At 51.1% G+C, this 19,655-nt stretch overlaps 2 protein-coding genes across 4 annotated transcripts in view; one reads left to right on the forward strand and one right to left on the reverse strand.

Annotated features, from left to right (window-relative positions):
- Positions 1–538, forward strand: part of stard7 (StAR related lipid transfer domain containing 7) — a 40,979-nt gene extending 40,441 nt beyond the window's left edge. For all 3 annotated transcript variants that reach the window (XM_060856559.1, XM_060856560.1, XM_060856561.1), the window contains one exon: positions 317–538. In XM_060856559.1, the coding sequence (XP_060712542.1) occupies positions 317–492 (176 nt within the window). In that variant the 3' untranslated portion in view covers positions 493–538. The remainder of the gene's footprint in view (positions 1–316) is intronic.
- A 9,509-nt stretch (positions 539–10,047) lies between these two features.
- On the reverse strand, positions 10,048–18,500 carry LOC132836834 (phosphoglycerate mutase 2-like). The gene is made up of 3 exons (XM_060856356.1): positions 18,017–18,500; positions 14,001–14,181; positions 10,048–10,357 (listed from the first exon to the last, which is right to left on the reverse strand). The coding sequence occupies exons 1-3, from the start codon at positions 18,428–18,430 to the stop codon at positions 10,188–10,190; spliced, it is 765 nt and encodes a 254-aa protein (XP_060712339.1). The 5' UTR covers positions 18,431–18,500; the 3' UTR covers positions 10,048–10,187.
- Between the last annotated feature and the right edge of the window lie 1,155 nt (positions 18,501–19,655).

The following is a 19,655-nucleotide window of genomic DNA, read 5'->3' on the forward strand; positions in this document are numbered from 1 at the left end:
GCATCGAGGTCCTGGACTGCGCTGTAGCGTTCTGTGTTCTGGAAGGTCAATCCAGCTGGCACAGTCTGCCTGTGGTTTGTCACGGTGCCCCAGAAAGGCTGGCGGGACCTCCATATGGCGCCCGGCCTGTTGCAGGGGAGCGATCTGGTGGAGGGAGATCGGACGGAAACTCTTGAGGGAGAGGGCCGGCGATGGGCTGATTGGCCTCTCCCTGCGCCACGCCAGTACACATTGGGGGGGGGGGGGGGGGGGGGGAAAGTACCGCGCCCTCCGCAGCGGCGTTCTGACACGGGTGATCCTTTCTGTGTGCCCACAGGCATGCCCGACTTCCTGGAGAAGCTGCACACGGCTGCTGTCCGGGCAAGGAACATGGAAATCAAGGTGAAAGACTACATCAGCGGCCGGACCCCCGACAGCCCGGACTCCAAGCAACTGGCGAACACTGACAGGCAGGAGAAAAACTGCAGCTCCCAGCAGATGGACTACGCCTAGGGGATTCCTGACTCCCACTGTGGGGGGGGGGGTGCTGCTGGACGCCTGGGGAGAGGGGAGGGAGGGGAAGGATTCCAAGGGGCAGAGCCCACCCCTCCAGGACTTTACAGGGCTGCCTCCTTGGGTGGGAAGGGGGGGTGGGGGGGAGAATTGCACCCGCGTCTCCTGATGGGAAAGACCATCAGGAGGGTGGGGAGGGTGAAGGCTGCCAAGAGTCGCGTTTGTCCACAAAGCTTGAAGAATTAAAGCATAAAACAACCCCCACCTCTCCGCACTAACCACGCGCTGCTTCTGTCATCGAGGAGTCCAGCCTAGATCCCAGGTTGGGTCCGCAGTCGGCAAACTTGAATTTTTCCGGAGTTGTCTCCGAGTGGGTTTGATGGGGGTGGGTGTGGGGAGAGTGAAGCACTTCGTTGCAATGTGAATGTTTTGCGTTTTGATTTTGTACACACAGCATCCTTCTCTCTCTGTCTCTCTCCTCTCCCTCTCTCTCTCTCTCTCTCTTCTCTCTCCTCTCTCTCCTCTCTCTCTCTTCTCTCTCTTTCTTCTCTCTCCTCTTTCTCTCTCTCTCTCTCCTCTCTCTTTCTTCTCTCTCTTCTCTCTCCTCTCTCTTTCTTCTCTCTTCCCTCTCGCTCCCCTCTCCCTGTCCATGTGAAGCTCCGAGCTTTGTACCTTACACTGGGTTTTATTACAGTACTTGTGACAATGCGCATGTTGTCAAAAAGCAAATTGGTTCCTTTTTCTTTTGCAGGAGGTTCAATGCGGAAATATTTTACAAATAAAATCTTGACATTTTGTAATTAGTTCTCCAACAGTAGAGACAGTGTTGCACTTGGTTCCAGCTACAAAACTTGAAGTGATCTCTCTCTCTCTCTCTCGAGAAATTGTCAGTCTTCTCTTTCCCTCTCTCTCTCCCTTTTTTGTTTCAGTCCTAATTTTTTCTTTTTTCTCTTTATTATCACTCCCTCTTTTTGAGTATCCCGTTCTCTTTCCCTCTGTTCCTTTTTTTTTTCAGTCCTTCTCAGTTTTTCCTCTCTCTATCGCTCCTTCTCTTTGTGTATCTCATTCTCCTTCTGTCGCTTTCTTTTCTCTCTCCCTCCTTTCTTTCTTTCTTTCTTTCCCCCTCTCTTTCCTCCCCCCTCTCTCTTTCCTCCTCCCCCCTCTCTCTTTCCTCCTTTCCCCCCCCCTCTCTTTCCTCCCCCCCCCCCCTCATTTTTTGTTTGAGTCAAGGGCAGATAGCAGAGAGGGGAATACCCCACAATGCCCTTTTTTCTCCCCTCCCTTCAGCTGTGACACCAGCCTCTTCTGGCAGCAGTGCAGCCTTTCTGCCAGGAGGTGGCAGGCCGACACAGGGAGATTGTGAGCTGGTTGAGAGCAGGCACTGTTTGAGCAGTTCTTGCAGGGTAGTAGAGGAACTCAATTGGAAGCAGTCTCCTTCCCCCCCCCCGCCCCCACCCCCCACCCCCCACCCCCCCCCCCCCCCTCTGCTTACAGTGGTCCGATTTCCCCCTGTCGAGCACTGACTCCCAGTTAGAGTTGTATTCTCCCCTCTTGTTCCTCCTGTTGTCATGAGAGGTCAGGTAACTAAACCTGTCACACGCGTTCTTTCCCCCATGTTCACTCTAATGCAGTGGATTAAAGCTAGCCCCCCCCCCCCCCCCCCCCCCCCCCCCCCAACTTCTTGTTCAACTTGGGACCCCCTCTTCAAAAGAATTGAAGGGTTTTTTTTTCGCTGTCTTGCTCTCATCAGGATCAATTGCAAGAGTGCCAGATTTCCCAAGCTGCAGCTACTGCAGGCGAAGGTGCCAATTGGTTGACGTGCCAATTCTGATTGGCTTACACCATTGTTACAGAGGAACCAATGGGGAGCGATAGGCTCCCAATTCAGTGTTGACTGGGCAACTAATCATTCCCCCTTTTTACCTCGAGGTATAAGTTTGGTATTGCCAGTGTCCTGATGAATGGAGGCTGAGCACTCCCTGGAAAATCCCCTTGCTTTCCAGTTCCGAGTGGATTGGTGAGCTCCTGGCGCATGAACCTGGCGATGGTGACGTCGATGTCCAGTCCCCGGTCTTCATAGCAAATGAGGTGTGGAGGGGACGTACCGAGTGCTGGGCAGGATTCATGGGGCTTCCCCTCTTGCTGGATGGAGCAAGGGGGGGCAGGAGGTAGCGGTAACTTCCCTGAAACGTCCTGCTGGGTGAAGTTGAGGAGCTGAGCTGCTTATACACATATTCTCGAGGTTTGTGGTGTGTGGTTTTGGAATTGGGTTGGAACGAACATGTTTGGCTGTCCCTTAACACCTTTTCATTTTTCCACTTTTTAAAAAAAATAAATAAAACTAACCTCATCTTTTCTCCCTTTTCATGGGCTTATTTCAGTTGTGCGCACTTATTTTCCAGCTCTTCACTGTTTCTGCTCCTTCCTTCCCCTCCAATGGACTCACAACTCCCTTTTGACTGAACAGTGTCAGTGCCAAGGATGGTGGTGGGGAAGCTAAGATTATTAAAGCAATAGTAATTTTAGATGTTGTTGCATTGTGTTGGAACTTTGGAGGGAAAAAAGTCACAAGAAAGGGCACTTTGCAAAAGAGAGATTAGATTATATTCCCCGACAATGTGGAAACAGGCCCTTCGGCCCAACAAGTCCACACCGACCCTCCGAAGAGCAACTCACCCAGACCCGTTCCCCTACATCTAACACGATGGGCAATTCAGCATGTTCACCCTAACCTGCACATCCCTGAGCACGATGGGTAATTTAGCATGGCCAATCCACCCTAACCTGCACATCCCCTCTTGCTGGATCTTTGTGGGCAGCACGGTGGCACAGTGGTTAGCACTGCTGCCTCACAGCGCCAGAGACCCAGGTTCAATTCCCGACTCAGGCGACTGACTGTGTGGAGTTTGCACGTTCTCCCCGTGTCTGCGTGGGTTTCCTCCGGGTGCTCCGGTTTCCTCCCACAGTCCAAAGATGTGCGGGTCAGGTGAATTGGCCATGCTAAATTACCCGTAGTGTTAGGTAAGGGGTAAATGTAGGGGTATGGGTGGGTTTCGCTTCGGCGGGTCGGTGTGGACTTGTTGGGCCGAAGGGCCTGTTTCCACACTGTAAGTCTAATCTGAAGCTTGATATGTTGTGGGCGGCACGGTGGCGCAGTGGTTAGTACTGCTGCCTCACAGCGCCTGTAGACCCGGGTTCAATTCCCGACTCAGGCGACTGACTGTGTGGAGTTTGCACGTTCTCCCCGTGTCTGCGTGGGTTTCCTCCGGGTGCTCTGGTTTCCTCCCACAGTCACAAAGATGTGCGGGTCAGGTGAATTGGCCAAGCTAAATTGCCCGTAGTGTTAGGTAAGGGGTAAATGTGGGGGTATGGGTGGGTTGCGCTTCGGCGGGTCGGTGTGGACTTGTTGGGCCGAAGGGCCTGTTTCCACACTGTAAGTCTAATCTAATCCCTGAGCACTATGGGTAATTTAGCACGGCCAATCCACCCTAACCTGCACATCCCTGAGCACTATGGGTAATTTAGCACTGCCAATCCACCCTAACCTGCACATCCCTGAGCACTATGGGTAATTTAGCATGGCCAATCCACCCTAACCTGCACATCCCTGAGCACTATGGGTAATTTAGCACTGCCAATCCACCCTAATCTGCACATCTTTGGACTGTGGGAGGAAACCAGAGCACCCGGAGGAAACCCACACAGACACGGGGAGAATGTGCAAACTGCACACGTACAGTTGCCCGAGGTGGGAATTGAACCTGGGTCTCTGGTGCTGTGAGACGGCAGTGCTAACCACCCTCTGTCACCCACACTGTAGATTCTCTACAATGTGGAAACAGGCCCTTTGGCCCAACCAGTCCACACTGACCCTCTGAAGAGTAGCCCACCCAGACCCATTTCCATCTGACTAATGCACCTAACACTATGGGCAATTTAGCATGGTCAATTCACCCTAGCCTGCACATCTTTGGACTGTGGGAGGAAACCCACGCAGACACAGGGAGAATGTGCAAACTCCACATACGCAGCTACCCGAGGGTGGAATCGAGCCTGGGATCCTGGTGCTGTGAGGCAGCAGTGCTAACCACCGAGTCCCTGGCAAACTACAGACCCAGAAAATAGCATCGTCTCATTGTTTTAAAAAACACTGCTCCAGGCTAACTTAATACGTATGGCTCGTAAGGAGAAGGGCAGACAACAGGCAGCATACGGTCAGTGAAGGAGGGAGAGAAAACTGACACCGCTTTGAATTTGCCTTTGCTGTTTGAATTCATGGATCGCTGGACATCCATCTAGGAGTGCATCTAGGAAATCTAACAAACAGCGAAATTCACAACTGATCTCGAAGGAGCCTGTTTGGGAGAGGTCGCAGCACAGAAACATGAAGAGCTTGAAGTGTAGCCTTGCTGCGAATCTACAATAGTGTACAGTGGGTTCGTTCTTGATTTGTATGTTTTACTGAGATCTGTCTCTTATAAGCCTTAAGTATTAAGCTAGTCTGGAGCAGTGTTTTTTAGAGCATTGAAACAGTGCTATTTTCTGGGTCTGTGGTTTGGAAGGAGCAAAATGGCCTTTAGTAGAGTGATGTGCTCTTCTTATCAGATGTGGGAGAGGGTTACTGAGAATTTTATCTGCAATAAATGTCTTTGGTTGCGAATCCAATCAGTTCTAATGGATCGGTTAGAGCGACAGTTAGAGGCAATTGGGAATTTACAAGACCCAGGTGGGTGTGAGGAATGGCAGTTATAGGAAGGGGGAAAAGCCACACATACAGTCACATAGATGGGTAAGAAAGGTAGGTAGTGCAGGAGTCTTCTGTGGCTATCCCCCATTTCAAACAAGTGTGATGTTTTGGAAAATGTAGGGGGGTGATGGACTCTCAGGGGAATGTAGCACTAACAGCCCAGTTTCTGGTATTGAGACTGGCTCCTATGCAATGAGGGGGTACGTCGGGTTCCAGGAGATAAATTGTGTTAGGGGACTCTCTCTAGTCAGAGGCACAGACATTTCTGTAGCCAGCAGCGAAAAATCACAATGGTGTTGCCTCCCAGGTGCCAGGATCAAGGATGTCTCAGAGGGTGAAGAATGTTCTCAAATGGGGAGAGGGACCAGCAGGAGGTCATTGTCCACATTGGAACCAACGACATAGGAAGGGAAACGGTTGAGCTTCTAAGGGAGATTACAGAGAGTTAGGCAGGAATTTAAAAAGGAGGTCCTCGAGAGTAGTAATATCTGGATTACTCCCGGTGCTACGAGCTAGTGAGGGCAGGAATAGGAGGATAGAGCAGATGAATGCATGGCTGAGGAGCTGGTGTATGGGAGAAGGATTCGCATTCTTGGATCATTGGAATCTCTTCTGGGGTAGAAGTGACCTGTACAAGAATGGATTGCACCTAAATTGGAAGGGGACTCATACAGGCTGCTCAGGAGGATTTAAACTAATAAGGTGGGGGGTGGTGGGACCCAGGGAGATCGTGAGGAAAGAGATGAATCTGAAACGGGTACAGCCGAGAACAGAAGTGAGTCAAACAGTCAGGGCAGGCAGGGATAAAATAGAGAATAAAGTTCCCCACTGTAGGCAACTGCACAGAATTCTGGGATTCAGGGTAATTTAGCGGTTTGGATCAGAAATTGGCCAGCTGAAAGACAGAGGGTGGTGTTGATGGGAAATATTCATCCTGGAGCTCAGTTACCAGTGGTGTGCTGCAAGGATCTGTTTTGGGGCCACTGCTGTTTGTCATTGTTGTAAACGACCTGGATAAAGGTGTTGAAGGAGCGGTTAGTAAATTTGCAGACGATACTAAGGTTCATCCAGTTGTGGATAGTGTTGTAGGATGTTTGTAGGTTACAGACAGACATAGCTAAGCTGCAGAGTTGGGCTGAGAGGTGGCAAATGGAGTTTAATGCAGAAAAGTGCGAGGGGATTCTCTTTGGTCGGAGTTACCGGAATGCAAAGTACTGGGCTAATGGTGAGATTCTTGGTAGTGTAGATGCGCAGAGAGATCTCGGTGTCCAGGAACATAGATTCCTGAAAGTTGCCACCCAGATTGACAGGATTGTTAAGAAGCTGACAATGTTTTAGCTTTTATCGGTAGAGGGATTGAGTTTCAGAGTTATGAGGTCATGTTGCAGCTGTACAAAACTCTCTGGTGTGGCTGCACTTGGAGTATTACGTACAGTTCTGGTCACTGCATTATAGGAAGGATATGGAAGCTTTGGAAAGGGTTCAGAGGAGATTTACCAGGATGTTGCCTGGGATGTTGGGAAGGCTGAGGGACTTGAAGCTGTTCTCGTTAGAAGGTTGAGAGGCAACTTAATTGAGACATACAAGATAATCAGAGGGTTAGATACGGTGGAGAGAGAGAGCCTTTTTCTTCAGATGGCGATGGCTAGCATGAGGAGACATAGCTTTAAATTGAGGGGGTGATAGATATGGGACAGATGTCAGAGGTAGTGCCTTTACTCAGTAGTAGGGGCATGGAATGCCCTGCCTACAACACTCGCCAACTTTAAGGGCATTTAAATGGTCAATGGATAGGCATATGGAGGAGAATGGAATGGTGTGGGTTAGATGGGCTTCAGGTTGGTTCCACAGGTCAGTGTAACAGCGAGGGGCCGAAGGGCCTGTACTGCGCTGGAATGTTCTATGTTAAGGTAGGACTAATAAACTGCATCTATTTCAATGCAAGGGGCCTAACAGGAAAGGCAGATGAACTCAGGGCATGGTTAGGAACATGGGACTGGGATATCATAGCAATTACAGAAACATGGCTCAGGGATGGGCAGGACTGGCAGCTTAATGTTCCAGGATACAAGTGCTACAGGAAGGATAAAAAGGGAGGCAAGAGAGGAGGGGGAGTGGCATTTTTGATAAGGAATAGCTTTACATCTGTGCTGAGGGAGGATATTCCCGGAAATAGATCCATTAAGTTATTTGGGTGGAACTGAGAAATAAGAAAGGGATGAACACCTTATTGGGATTGTATTATAGACCCCACAATAGTCAGAGGAAAATTGAGAAACAAACTTGTTAGGAGATCTCAGCTATCAGTAAGAATAATAGGGTGGTTATGGTAGGGGATTTTAACTGTCCAAACATCAACTGGGACTGCCATAGTGTTAAAGGTTTAGATGGAGAGGAATTTGTTAAGCGTGTACAAGACATTTTTCTGATTCAGTATGTGGATGTACCTACTAGAGAAGGTGCAAAACTTGACCTACTCTTGGGAAATAAGGCAGGGCAGGGGACTGAGGTGTCAGTGGGGGAGCACTTTGGGGCCAGCGACCATAATTCTATTTGTTTTAAAATAGTAATGGAAAAAGGATAGACCAGATCTAAAAGTTGAAGTTCTAATTTGGAGAAAGGCCAATTTTGATGGTATTAGGCAAGAACTTTCAAAAGTTGTACTTCGGTAAGGTGTTCGACAAGGTTCCCCATGGGAAACTGGTTAGCAAGGTTAGATCTCATGGAATACAGGGAGAACTAGCCATTTGGATACAGAACTGGCTCAAAAGGTAGAAGACAGAAGGTGGTGGTGGAGGGTTATTTTTCAGACTGGAGGCCTGTGACCAGTGGAGTGCTGAAAATGTGTTGCTGGAAAAGCACAGCAGGTCAGGCAGCATCCAAGGAACAGGAAATTTGATGTTTCAGGCATAAGCCCTTCATCAGTGGAGTGCCACAAGGATCAGTGCTGGGTCCTCTACTTTTCATTATTTACATAAATGATTTGGATGTGAGCATAAGAGGTACAGTTAGTAAGTTTGCAGATGACACCAAAACTGAAGGTGTAGTGGACAGTGAAGAGGGTTACCTCAGATTACAACAGGATCTGGACCAGATGGGCCAATCGGCTGAGAAGTGGCAGATTAGTTTAGTTTAGATAAATGTGAGGTGCTGCATTTTGGGAAAGCAAATCTTAGCAGGACATATCCACTTAACGGTAAGGTCTTGGGGAGTGTTGCTGAACAAAGACCTTGGAGTGCAGGTTCATAGCTCCTTGAAAGTGGAGTCACGGGTAGATAGGATAGTGAAGGTGGTGTTTGGTATGCTTTCCTTTATTGGTCAGAGTATTGAGTACAGGAGGTGGGAGGTCATGTTGCGGCTGTACAGGACATTGGTTAGGTCACTGTTGGAATATTGCGTGCAATTCTGGTCTCCTTCCTATCGGAAAGATGTTGTGAAACTTGAAAGGGTTCAGAAAAGATTTACAAGGATGTTGCCAAGGTTGGAGGATCTGAGCTACAGGGAGAGGCTGAACAGGCTGGGGCTGTTTTCCCTGGAGCGTTGGAGACGGAGGGGTGACCTTATAGAGGTTTAAGATCATGAGGGGACATGGATAGGATAAATAGATAAAGTCTTTTCCCTGGGGTAGGAGGAGTCCACAACTAGGTTTAGGGTGAGACGGGAAAGACAAGAGACCCAAGGGGCAACTTTTTCACACACAGGGTGGTACGTGTACGGAATGAGCTGCCAGAGGAAGTGGTGGAGGCTGGTACAATTCCAACATTTAAAAAGGCATCTGGATGGGTATATGAATAGGAAGGGTTTGGAGGGATATGGGCCGGGTGCTGGCAAATAGGACTTGATTAGGCTGGGATATCTGGTCGGCGTGGACAAGTTGGACCGAAGGAGCAGTTACCAAGTTGTACATCCATGACTGAAATAGGATTTCCTACATCCAGGCAACCGGGAGGGGGAAGACCAGTCTGTCATTGGATTAATACAGGGTAGACAACAGGTGAGGGACAGGTCTGTTCTTTTGCACCACCGTTACAGATGTGATGGAAGAGGTGTGCGAGAACCACAGGACAGAGGCAAAATTCTCTGGGAAGGGAGGAGGGGAAGGGGGTAGAGATTCAGGTGCATAAATAGAAATTGCAAGGTGACAGAGGGAGAAGAAATGGGTGGGAAGAGAGTTGAGACAATATATAATTTATTAAAAGAAAAGACAGGCACCAAACAGTGGACAAGAACCAGGAACAACGGCAAAAGAAATCCCTTCTGTGGGATAGGAAGGAGCTTTGAGGATCAGACATATGAGGAGGCTCCAGGTTTTCGTAGCAATCCTCACTCTGAACGTGACCCTGAGTGTGTTAGAGTTAAGCAGACGTGACCAAGTGGTTGTGTAAGTCAGTCCAGAAGTGTAGTAATTCAGGGACAGGCAGTTCAGTACAACTGAAGCAACAGCTTAAATTTGATTCCCTACCAGGGTGGAAACAGGCCCTTCGGCCCAATCAGTCCACCCCAAAGAGTAACCCACCCAGACCCATTTCCCTCCGACTAATGCACCTAGCACTATGGGAATTTTAGCATGGCCAATTCACCCTGACCGACACATCTTTGGATTGTGGGAGGAAACCAGAGCAGCCAGAGGAAACCCACCCAGACACTGGGAAAATGTGCAAACTCCACACAAAAAAACAAACAAACAGTCGCCAGAGGCTGGAGTCGAACTTGGGACCATGGGGTTGTGAGGCAGCAGTACTAACCACTCAGCCACCATGCTGGGGCCGAGTCACGGCTGGTGACAAAGTGAGACACACAGAAGCCGATGGCATCAGGGTTAGGTTTAATTTAATTGGTTGATAAATAACAGCAATGCTTTATTAAAAAACAATATTGTGACGTGAGCACAGCATTGGCGCACCTGTCACGGTGCCCGACACTCGCTTTTGTCTGAAATCTGGAGCGTTCACTTCTTAACCTTGCCTTGGGATGCCACTGCCTCCATGGCTGCCTTCACAGTTGCCTCATCCCCCAGGAACTTCATGGGACCCGTGGGCTTCAGGTTTGCGTCCAGCTCGTAGACAATGGGGATACCGGTGGGCAGGTTGAGCTCCATGATGGCAGCGTCAGACATACCTGAACGGGGAAAAGAGACAGCAGTGAGACTCAAGTGGACACTGAGAAGCAGCAGCAGTCACTCACTGAGTTCACACAGCCTCCAGACAGTGCTCTCCCCGAAATCCTACATTCCCCATGGCTAACCCATCGAGCCTGCATTATCCTCTGATACTATGGGCAATGAACATGGCCAATCCACCCTAACCTACACATCCCTGGGCATTGTGGATAATTTAGTACAGTCAATCCACCCTAACCTGCACATCTTTGGTCTGTGGGAGGAAACCAGAGCACCTGGAGGAAACTCTTGCAGACACGGGGGAAAATGTCTGTGTGGAGTTTGTGCACAGTCACCAGAGGCTGGAATTGAACCTGGGTCCCTGGTGCCATGTGGCAGCAGTGGTAACTGTCTTAAGACCTTGCAATACTGGTGCACACAGATTTTCTGCAGGCCTCCATTTCAATAGCATTTCTTTTTAAAAAACAATGTCACAAGACCGTCAGCTGGTGCACTGAAGTGATCTGTCAGCAAAAAGCTGAATTCAAAATGAGAGAGAGAAGCAAAGTGAGGAAGAGAGGGCACGTACTAGAACATTCTAAATGACCAAAAGACCGAGGGTCCAGGGTTACAGAGGGTAGGAGAAGGTCATCTCCAGACTGGATTCAAGGGGAGAAAGCGTTAATGCTATCCGGCTCAAGTTTAATATCGACTACCTAGTCCCGAGATCAACTCTGCCCAAGTCACAGTGACAGGAACTCCTTCCAACGCCTCTGACATTTACCGAGCGAGTCTTCGTTGGCTTGGGTTACACACTCAGGGTGTGCTGTGGTTATTAATAGCGCTGCAATCTCAATGGGAGGGAGCGGTCACTCAGTCAGTAACGGTAATGTGAGCCTCAGGTTGGGAGAAGAGGAGTGACCTCTCCAGAATGGGAAACCTGTCAGTTTTACATCAACCTGACTCAGCATCACTGACGGAGCGTCAAAATAACCAGCACAGTAGAAGCCTCCTATAAGGTAGCCAATACCCTTAAGTTTGACAGAGTTCCAGGGTATGCATCTGTGGCCCCATCTTTCACGAGAGAAAGGAGTTACAGTTTGGGTTTGGATTTTAAACAAAAGTCAGTCAAATGCTACGTTAAATTAAAAAGCCAGGCTTATTACCAAGTGTACACCACACCGTGCAAGAAATTTCGTGTGCAAATTTGTCCCAAATCCTTCCTCAAAAGCCAATGTATGTTAGAGACTGGATGGACTGTCTGAAACAGGCTACCACAGTCCAGCACATTTTCAAAAGACATATTACAGGCCAGAAAAACACAGTAGCAGCTGCATGGAAAGAAATTGGGGTGGCTCAGTGGTTAGCACTGCTGCCTCACAACATCAAGGACCTAGGTTCGATTCCAGTTTCAGGCGCCTGTCTGTGTGGAGTTTGCATATTCTCCCCCGTGTCTGTGTGGGTTTCCTCCGGGTACTCCGGTTAGGGTGGATTGGCTGTGCTAAATTACCCGTAGTGCTCAGGGATGTGCAGGTTAGGGTGGATTGGCTGTGCTAAATTGCCAACAGTGTTGGGTGCATTTGTCAGGGATAAATATAGGGTGGGGGAAAAACAGGTCTGGGTGGGTTACTCTTCAGAGAGTCAGTGTGGACTTGTTGGGCCGAAGGGCCTGTTTCCACCCTGTCAGGAACCTAATCTAAAACGGCTACTATTTCAATACTGGGACCTTGTACCTGAACTGGGCTTTCACATGGTAAGTGCTTTCAGGACTTATGTCCTGCACTGAACTTGGTCATGCTAAGTTCCTCTGTCCTGTCCAGAGATGTGCAGGCTCCAGGTGGGTTAGCCATGGGGAAAGTGTAGGATTACAGGGACAGGCAGGGGAGCGAGGGGCTGGGTGGAGATGCTCTTCAGGGAAGAGTGTGGACTGAATGGGCCGAATTCCACACTGAAGGGACTCTATGTATCAACAGTTTGTAGAAATTCAGAGTAGTGTCACAGGTGTAATATTTGGTTAGCAGGAGAGTTAAGGTTGGGCCAGAGATGGGGTGTTATTACACACCCAGGAATGCAATGGCACCTCCATTTTAAAATCTAATTCATTGGACCTGACTGGCCAGCATTTATCATCCCCTCCCTAGTTTCCCCTTGAAGGTGGGGGTGAACTGCCTTCTTGAATGGCGGTAGTCCACCTGCTGTGAGTTGACCCACAATGCCCTGAGGGAGGGCATTCCAGGATTCTGACCTAGTGGCACCGAAGGTCCTCCGGATTTGGCAAAAGGATCCGCAGGTGAGGACAAACATGTGTCGTCCTCCCCGGTCACACACCAGCCCCAGAGCTGCAGGAATCACTGTGGAGCCTTGCCCCTCTGTCTGTTTGATGATGCCACACGCTGGGCAGGCTAAAAAGGTCTAACTCAACATTGACAGACGTGGAGCTGGAGAAGCATAGCAGCAAAGTCAATGTTTCGAAGCCATGACCCTTCCGTCAGCTCCATTTTCCTCTGGGGTACCAGAAACGCTCATTCACTTGCCCAAGAACAAAAAGTAATTCCAACAGTCCACGAGTAGGAAGAGAGATGGAAAGCAAATGATTTGCTCTGCCACATCTGGTTAGGCACCCCCCAAGTGTGGCCATATTTGTTTAAGCCAACAGGACAGTCACAATAAAGGGAAGAGTTCATGGGGAGAGGATATGCTGTGTCACTGCATAGAGAGAGAAAGCAGAACAAACGTGTTTTCAAGTGACAGCAATAACAAAGAGAGAGGGAGACAGAGACACAGGTACAAAGGGAGATATACACAGATGACTTGGACCAAAGGGTCTGTTTCAAGTTCAGAGAGACACACAGTCTCTCTCTGCCCCAGTGCTTTTCTGACTCCAGGGTGGACAAGCAGCCTCCTGTTATTCAAAGGTCAGTTGTAATCAACACCTCCAGAGCAGCCAGTCACTTAATATCCCCAGTGCTGGATATAGCGAGACCTTCACGCTGCCCTGAAAATGACTTTTAAAGGGCGAAAGCTTTCGGATAAGCTGGACCACTGGAGTCCGCACCCAGTGGGCGACGTGTGGCCAGGCAGGGACTGAAATAATATATATTAAAAAAAATCACAGGCTTTTGAACCCCAACTATTGGCAGGAGAGCACACAAGAGATTCCCGTCTGGGATCTGTTTAAAAATAACTCCCCACCATCAGCATTTCCTCCACCCCAATCCTAAATTCCAAACTCACTCAGAACTTGGGGAGTAATCCCTTAAAAGGGGAGGTGATGGGCTGGTGGTATTATTGCTGCACTGTTCATCTGGGGGTCCCAGGGGACGTCATGGAGATTGGGGTTCTAATCCCAGCCCAGCAGATTGCAGAGTTTGAATTCCATCAAAATCTGGAATTCAACGTTGGAACAATAATTGAGGAGCAGGGGGGTACCCATCTGGGTCACTTCCTTACAGGAAGGAATCTGCCATCCTCACCTGGTCATGACTGCAGACACAGCAACGTAGTTTACTCTCAACCTTGATAGGGGCAGGCAATAAACACTGGCGCACACACACAACAGGCAGAGAGAGAGAGAGATGACGCCAATCCTAGTCAGTCAATTAGACTGCCCATTATTCCAATGATTTTTTGTTTGAAAGAGAACGGGGCTCCAGTGCCACTTACCCTCCAAGTGTTTGACGATGCCACGCAGGCTGTTGCCGTGGGCCGCGATCAGCACCCGCTTGCCCGCCTTAATCTGTGGCACGATCACATCATTCCAGAACGGCAGGGCTCGTGCAATGGTGTCCTTCAGACTCTCACAGGCTGGGAGCTCACCGGACTTTAGATCTGCATAGCGACGTGCCTGTGAGGTGGGAAGGAATAAAAAAGGGCAATAAATAAATAAATATTTGCAACACAGTGGCTCGGTGGTTAGCACTGCTGCCTCCCAGCACCAGCGTCCCAGGTTCGATTCCAGCCTCAGGCTACTGGCTGTGTGGAGTTTGCACATTCTCCCCATGTCTGCACGGGTTTCCTCCAGGTGGTCCGGTTTCCTCCCACACAGTCCATAGATTTATAGGTCAGGGTGGATTGGCCATGCTAAATTACCCATAGTGCTCAGGGATGTGCAGGTTAGGTGCATGAGTCAAGGCTGACATAATAGGGAATGGGTCTGGGTGGGTTACTCTTCAGAGGGTCAGTGTTGACTGGTTGGGCCGATAGGCCCGTTTGCACACTGTAGGGATTATAATCTATTGTAAAAAAGGTGCACAGTTATCAAAAACTGATTTCAAAACAAAATTACACCTTTGAACCCACCACACAAAACCCAACCATGAGAGAATGTATTCCTACTGAATTTCTGATGTGAGCAAATCTAACCCTCACCCTTTCATTCTGCATCAACATCCCAAGAAAATATTCAACTGTTTCTTTTTGAAAAAGAACACTGTTTAAAATAAAACTGACTTTAACTAGAAGAAGAGCACACCTAACATTTCTCTTAAGGAGTTTTGCCTTAATTCTCCCAGTGGGTTTCCTCCGGGTGCTCCAGTTTCCTCCCACAGTCCATAGATGTGCAGGTTAGGGTGGATTGGCCGTGCTAAATTATTCCTATTCCAGGAATCCAGTGGAAATAGTTTACTACCCTGACTTTTCCCACTTAAAAACGGTGAAAACTTCGATTAGGTCCCATCTTAACCTTCTAAATTCGAGAGAAAACAGACCCCATTTGTATAATTTCTCAAGCTGCTTAACAGTTTAATCTGCCTCTTGTTTTCCTCCCCTCTTTCCCCGAGTTAATAAATTTGTAGTTTATCAGAGGCTCAACTGTTAATACTTTCAATGGTTGTGCATCCACAACTCTTTCAAAGAGAAAGTTGCAAAGAGGGTTACCTCAGATTACAACAGGATCTTGATCAGATGGGCCAATGGGCTGAGAAGTGGCAGATGGAGTTTAATTCAGATAAATGCAAGATGCTGCATTTCAGGAAAGCAAATCAGGGCAGGACTTATCCACTTAATGGTAAGGTCCTAGGGAGTGTTGCTGAACAAAGGGACCTTGGAGTGCAGGTTCATGGCTCCTTGAAAGTGGAGTCGCAGGTAGATAGGATAGTGAAGGCGGCGTTTGGTATGCTTTCCTTTATTGGTCAGAGTATTGAGTATAGGAGTTGGGAGGTCATGTTGCAGCTGTACAGGACATTGGTTAGGCCACTGTTGGAATACTGTATATTCAATTCTGGTCTCCTTCTACAAGAGGGGCATTAAATTTGTAGATCTTTTCTGCACCCTTTCAAGGATGTTGCCAGGGTCAGAGGATTCAAGCTACAGGGAGAGGCTGAATAGGCTGGGGCTGTTTTCCCTGGAGCATTGGAGGCTGAGGGGTGACCTTATAGAGGTTCATTAAATCACAAGGGACATGAGTAGGATAAACAGACAAAGTCTTTTCTCTAGGGTCAGGGAGTCCAAATGTAGAGGGCTATATGTTTAAGACAAGAGGGGAAAAGATATAAAATGGACCAAAGGGGCAACTTTTTCACGCAGAGGGTGGTGTGTGCATGGAATGAGCTGCCAGAGGAAATGATGGAGGCTGGTACAATGACTGCATTGAAAAGGCATCCAGATGGGACACAAATAGGAAGGGTTTGGAGGGATATGTGCCAAGTGCTGGCAAATGGGATCAGATTAGGTTAGGATATCTGGTCGGCATGGACGAGTTGGACCGAAATGTCTTTCCGTGTTGTACAACTCTCAACTTAACCCCTGAAGGATCAATCTTATCAAAGAGATTGCCATCCCGTTTTACTGAAAATAAAACAGGATTGCCCTGGCAATGGGAAGACAGGCAGCAGGGAAAGAGTGTATTTTCAAAGGCAGTCACCTGGCAGGTGTTCAAAAAAGTGCATTTACTCAAAATCCAAGCACAACTCTAAGCTCTCCCCTGAGAAGTAGAATGCTTGATGTTAAAAATTCCAAGGGAACACCAGTGCTAGCCACCTCCTCACCCCCCCTCACTGCAACTGACTCTGCAAGAGGTACTCTGCCAAGTGATGAGTTTTGGGAGGACTAGTTCCACATCTGATGATTCAGTTATTAGCAGGAAAAGAAAAAGAAGTGATGAGGGGAGAGGTGTAGCTCAGAACGACTGATTCAGAGGATGTGGTGCGCAAGAGTTTCCATTCCATTTTACTTAGAGAGCAAGTGAGAATGGATCATGGGGAACTGCACGTCTCACTATGGGAGTGGGGGAAGGGTGAATGGACAAAGACAGAGAGAGAGCACGAGAGAGGGAAAAAAGTCTGAAAGCATTTAAAACGTGGACATGCTTCCTGCACAAATCCAGCACACACTGGATTCAAATGCTGCATCTAACACAAGGAGGAGGAGTTAACAAGCCTGGTTAAGCACATGCACAGAACAGGGGTCTGCGCCACATCACCCCAGTGAAGGAGCAGATGTCTCCCCAGTATCCCAGCAGACCGACCACACACAACAATTCACTCCACATCAATCCACCCAAACTCATTTAATCCCACAAACGTTCCCCAACACCACCACAACCAGCCCTCACCCTACCAGCCCACTTTCAAAAAAGGCAGGTATTAACAATCAAGGTATAGCTTTAGGAGCTGAAAATGTGTTGCTGGAAAAGCGCAGGTCAGGCAGCATCCAAGGAACAGGAGAGTCGACATTTCAGGCACAAGCCCTTCGTTGCCTGAAACATCAAATCTCCTGCTCCTCGGATGCTGCCTGACCTGCTGCGCTTTTCCAGCAACACATTTTCAGCTCTGATACTCCAGCATCTGCAGTCCTCACTTTCTCCTTATAGCTTTAGGAGAGCATTAATCCCTGCAGCCCCCCCCACTTTTTCCCCCACAGGGGGCACTCAGGCTACCCCCTCACCTTTATCCACACCCCAGGGGGAGCACATGAACCACCCTCTGACCTTTACCCCACAGGAGGCACTCCAACCACCCTCAGACCTTTACCCTCCCCCAGAGAGGGGCACACTGACCTTTACCCTCCCCCAAAGGGGGGGGGGGGGGGGCAGCACACTCAGACCTTTACCCTACCCCCAACAGGGGGCACTCAGACCACCCTCTGACCTTTAGCCCCACAGCATGCTCTGACTTTTACCCTCCCCCAGAGAGGGGCACTCTGACCACCCTCTAACCTTTACCCTCCCCCCAATAGGGGACACTCAGACCACCCTGACCTTTAGCCTCACAGCAAGCCCTCTGACCTTTACCCTCCCCCAGAGGGGGGCATTCAGACCACCCGCTGACCTTTACGCTTCCCCAGAGGGGGGGGCACTCAGACCACCCTGACCTTTACCCTCACAGCAAGCCCACTGACCTTTACCCTCCCCCAGAGGGGGGGGGGGGGGCACTCAGACCACCCTCTGACCTTTACCCTCCTCCAGAGGGGGGGCACTCAGACCACCCTCTGACCTTTACCCTCCTCCAGAGGGGGGGCACTCAGACCACCCTCTGACCTTTACCCTCCTCCAGAGGGGGGGCACTCAGACCACCCTCTGACCTTTACCCTCCTCCAGAGGGGGGGCACTCAGACCACCCCCTGACCTTTACCCCCCCTCTCTCGCGACGTGCCCCCCTGACCTTTACCCCCACCCTCCCCCCTCCGCGCGCGGCGTGCCCCCTGACCTTTTACCCCCCCCCGCGGGCGGCGTGCCCCCTGACCTTGCTGATGGTGCAGTAGTGGGGGTGCTGGTCGTCCATGGGGGGCGGCGGCACGTCGAAGGAGCGCCTCCAGACGCGGACCTGCTCCTCCCCGTGGCGGGCGGCGGTCTCCGCCTTGTTGAGGCCGGTCAGCGCGCCGTAGTGGCGCTCGTTGAGGCGCCAGGTGCGGGTGACGGGCAGCCACATCTGGTCGGTGGTGTCCAGGATGATCCACAGGGTGCGGACGGCGCGGCGCAGCAGCGAGGTGAAGCAGCAGTCGAACAGGTAGCCCGAGTCCCGCAGGGCCTGGGCCCCCCGCTGCGCCTCGCCCACGCCCCGCTCGCTCAGCTCCGCGTCGAACCAGCCGCAGAAGCGGTTCTCCTGGTTCCAGGTGCTCTCGCCGTGCCGCACCAGCACCAGGCGGTGACACGCCATCGCTGCAGCAGGCCGCTCCCTCCGTCCGCCGCAGGCTGGCCCACCAACCCCCGGCACGCGCCCGCTTCCAACCGCCTCGCTCTTTATAGTGCGGGGGCGGGGCTCAGGGGCACGGGAGACCTTCCCATTGGCCAGGGATACGTCACACCCCCTCGGAGGCGGGGCTCAGAGGCATGGGAGACCCTCCTATTGGCCAGGGCGTCGCCACACCTCCTGGAGGCGGGGTTCAGGGGCACGGGAATCCCTTCCATTGGCCAGGGCTTCACCACGCCCTCCCCCGGAGGCGGGGTTCAGGGGCACGGGAGACCTTCCCATTGGCCAGGGATACGTCCTTCCCCTGTCGGGGGCGGGGCTCAGGGGCACGGGAGACCTTCCCATTGGCCAGGGATACGTCACACCCCCTCGGAGGCGGGGCTCAGAGGCATGGGAGACCCTCCTATTGGCCAGGGCGTCGCCGCACCTCCTGGAGGCGGGGTTCAAGGGCACGGGAGACTCTCCCATTGGCCAGGAATACGTCACACCCTCTCCCTGGAGGCGGGGCACAGGGGCACGTAAGACCATCCCATTGGCCAGGGCGTCGCCACACACCCCTGGAGGCGGTCTTCAAAGGCATGGGAGACTCTCCCATTGGCCAGGGCGTCGCCGCTCCTCCCTAGAGGCGGGGTTCAGGGGCAAGGGAAACCCTCCCGCTGGCCAGGGCTTCGCCGCACACCCCCCGGAGGGCGGAGCTAATGAGCACGGGAGACCATTGGCCCAGCCTTCATCACACTCCAATGGGGGCGGGACTTAGGGGCAAGGGAGCTCCTCCCATTGGCTTGGACTTCACCAACCGCCCCTTGGGGGGCGGGGTTCAGGGGCAAGGGAGCTCCTCACATTGGCTCGGACTTCACCAACCACCCCTTGGGGGCGGGGTTCAGAGGCACGGGAGACCCTCCTGTTGGCACGACCCTCGCCTCACCCCCATGGGGGCGGGGCTCGGGGCACGGGAGCTCCACCCATTGGGCCGGCCTTCACCACACCCGGCAGGTGTTTGTCGGCCATGGCTCCCATTGGCCCTCACGTCACGCCACGCCCACAGTAGGCGGGGTCAGGGTCCGGGAAAGCGCACATTGACCACACCCCCGGGGGGCGGGGTCAGAGGGAGAGGAGACTTTCCCATTGGCCCCGCCGTCCCCTCAATCAATGAGCGTGACTCCAGGGGGCGGAGAGAGCGTCCCACTGCCCC

This window comes from Hemiscyllium ocellatum, chromosome 48 (assembly GCF_020745735.1).
Source record: "Hemiscyllium ocellatum isolate sHemOce1 chromosome 48, sHemOce1.pat.X.cur, whole genome shotgun sequence".
In the NCBI taxonomy this organism is placed as follows: Eukaryota; Metazoa; Chordata; class Chondrichthyes; order Orectolobiformes; family Hemiscylliidae; genus Hemiscyllium; species Hemiscyllium ocellatum.

What these genes read in the sequence shown, in the direction of transcription:
- LOC132836834 (XM_060856356.1), bottom strand. Translation starts at nt 18,430, where the DNA reads ATGGCGTGTCACCGCCTGGTGCTGGTGCGGCACGGCGAGAGCACCTGG. An exon ending in ACTACTGCACCATCAGCAAG is followed by an intron (nt 14,182 to 18,016) that starts GTCAGGGGGCAC and finishes CCCACCTCACAG; the next exon opens with GCACGTCGCTATGCAGATCT. An exon ending in CATCGTCAAACACTTGGAGG is followed by an intron (nt 10,358 to 14,000) that starts GTAAGTGGCACT and finishes TTCCCCGTTCAG; the next exon opens with GTATGTCTGACGCTGCCATC.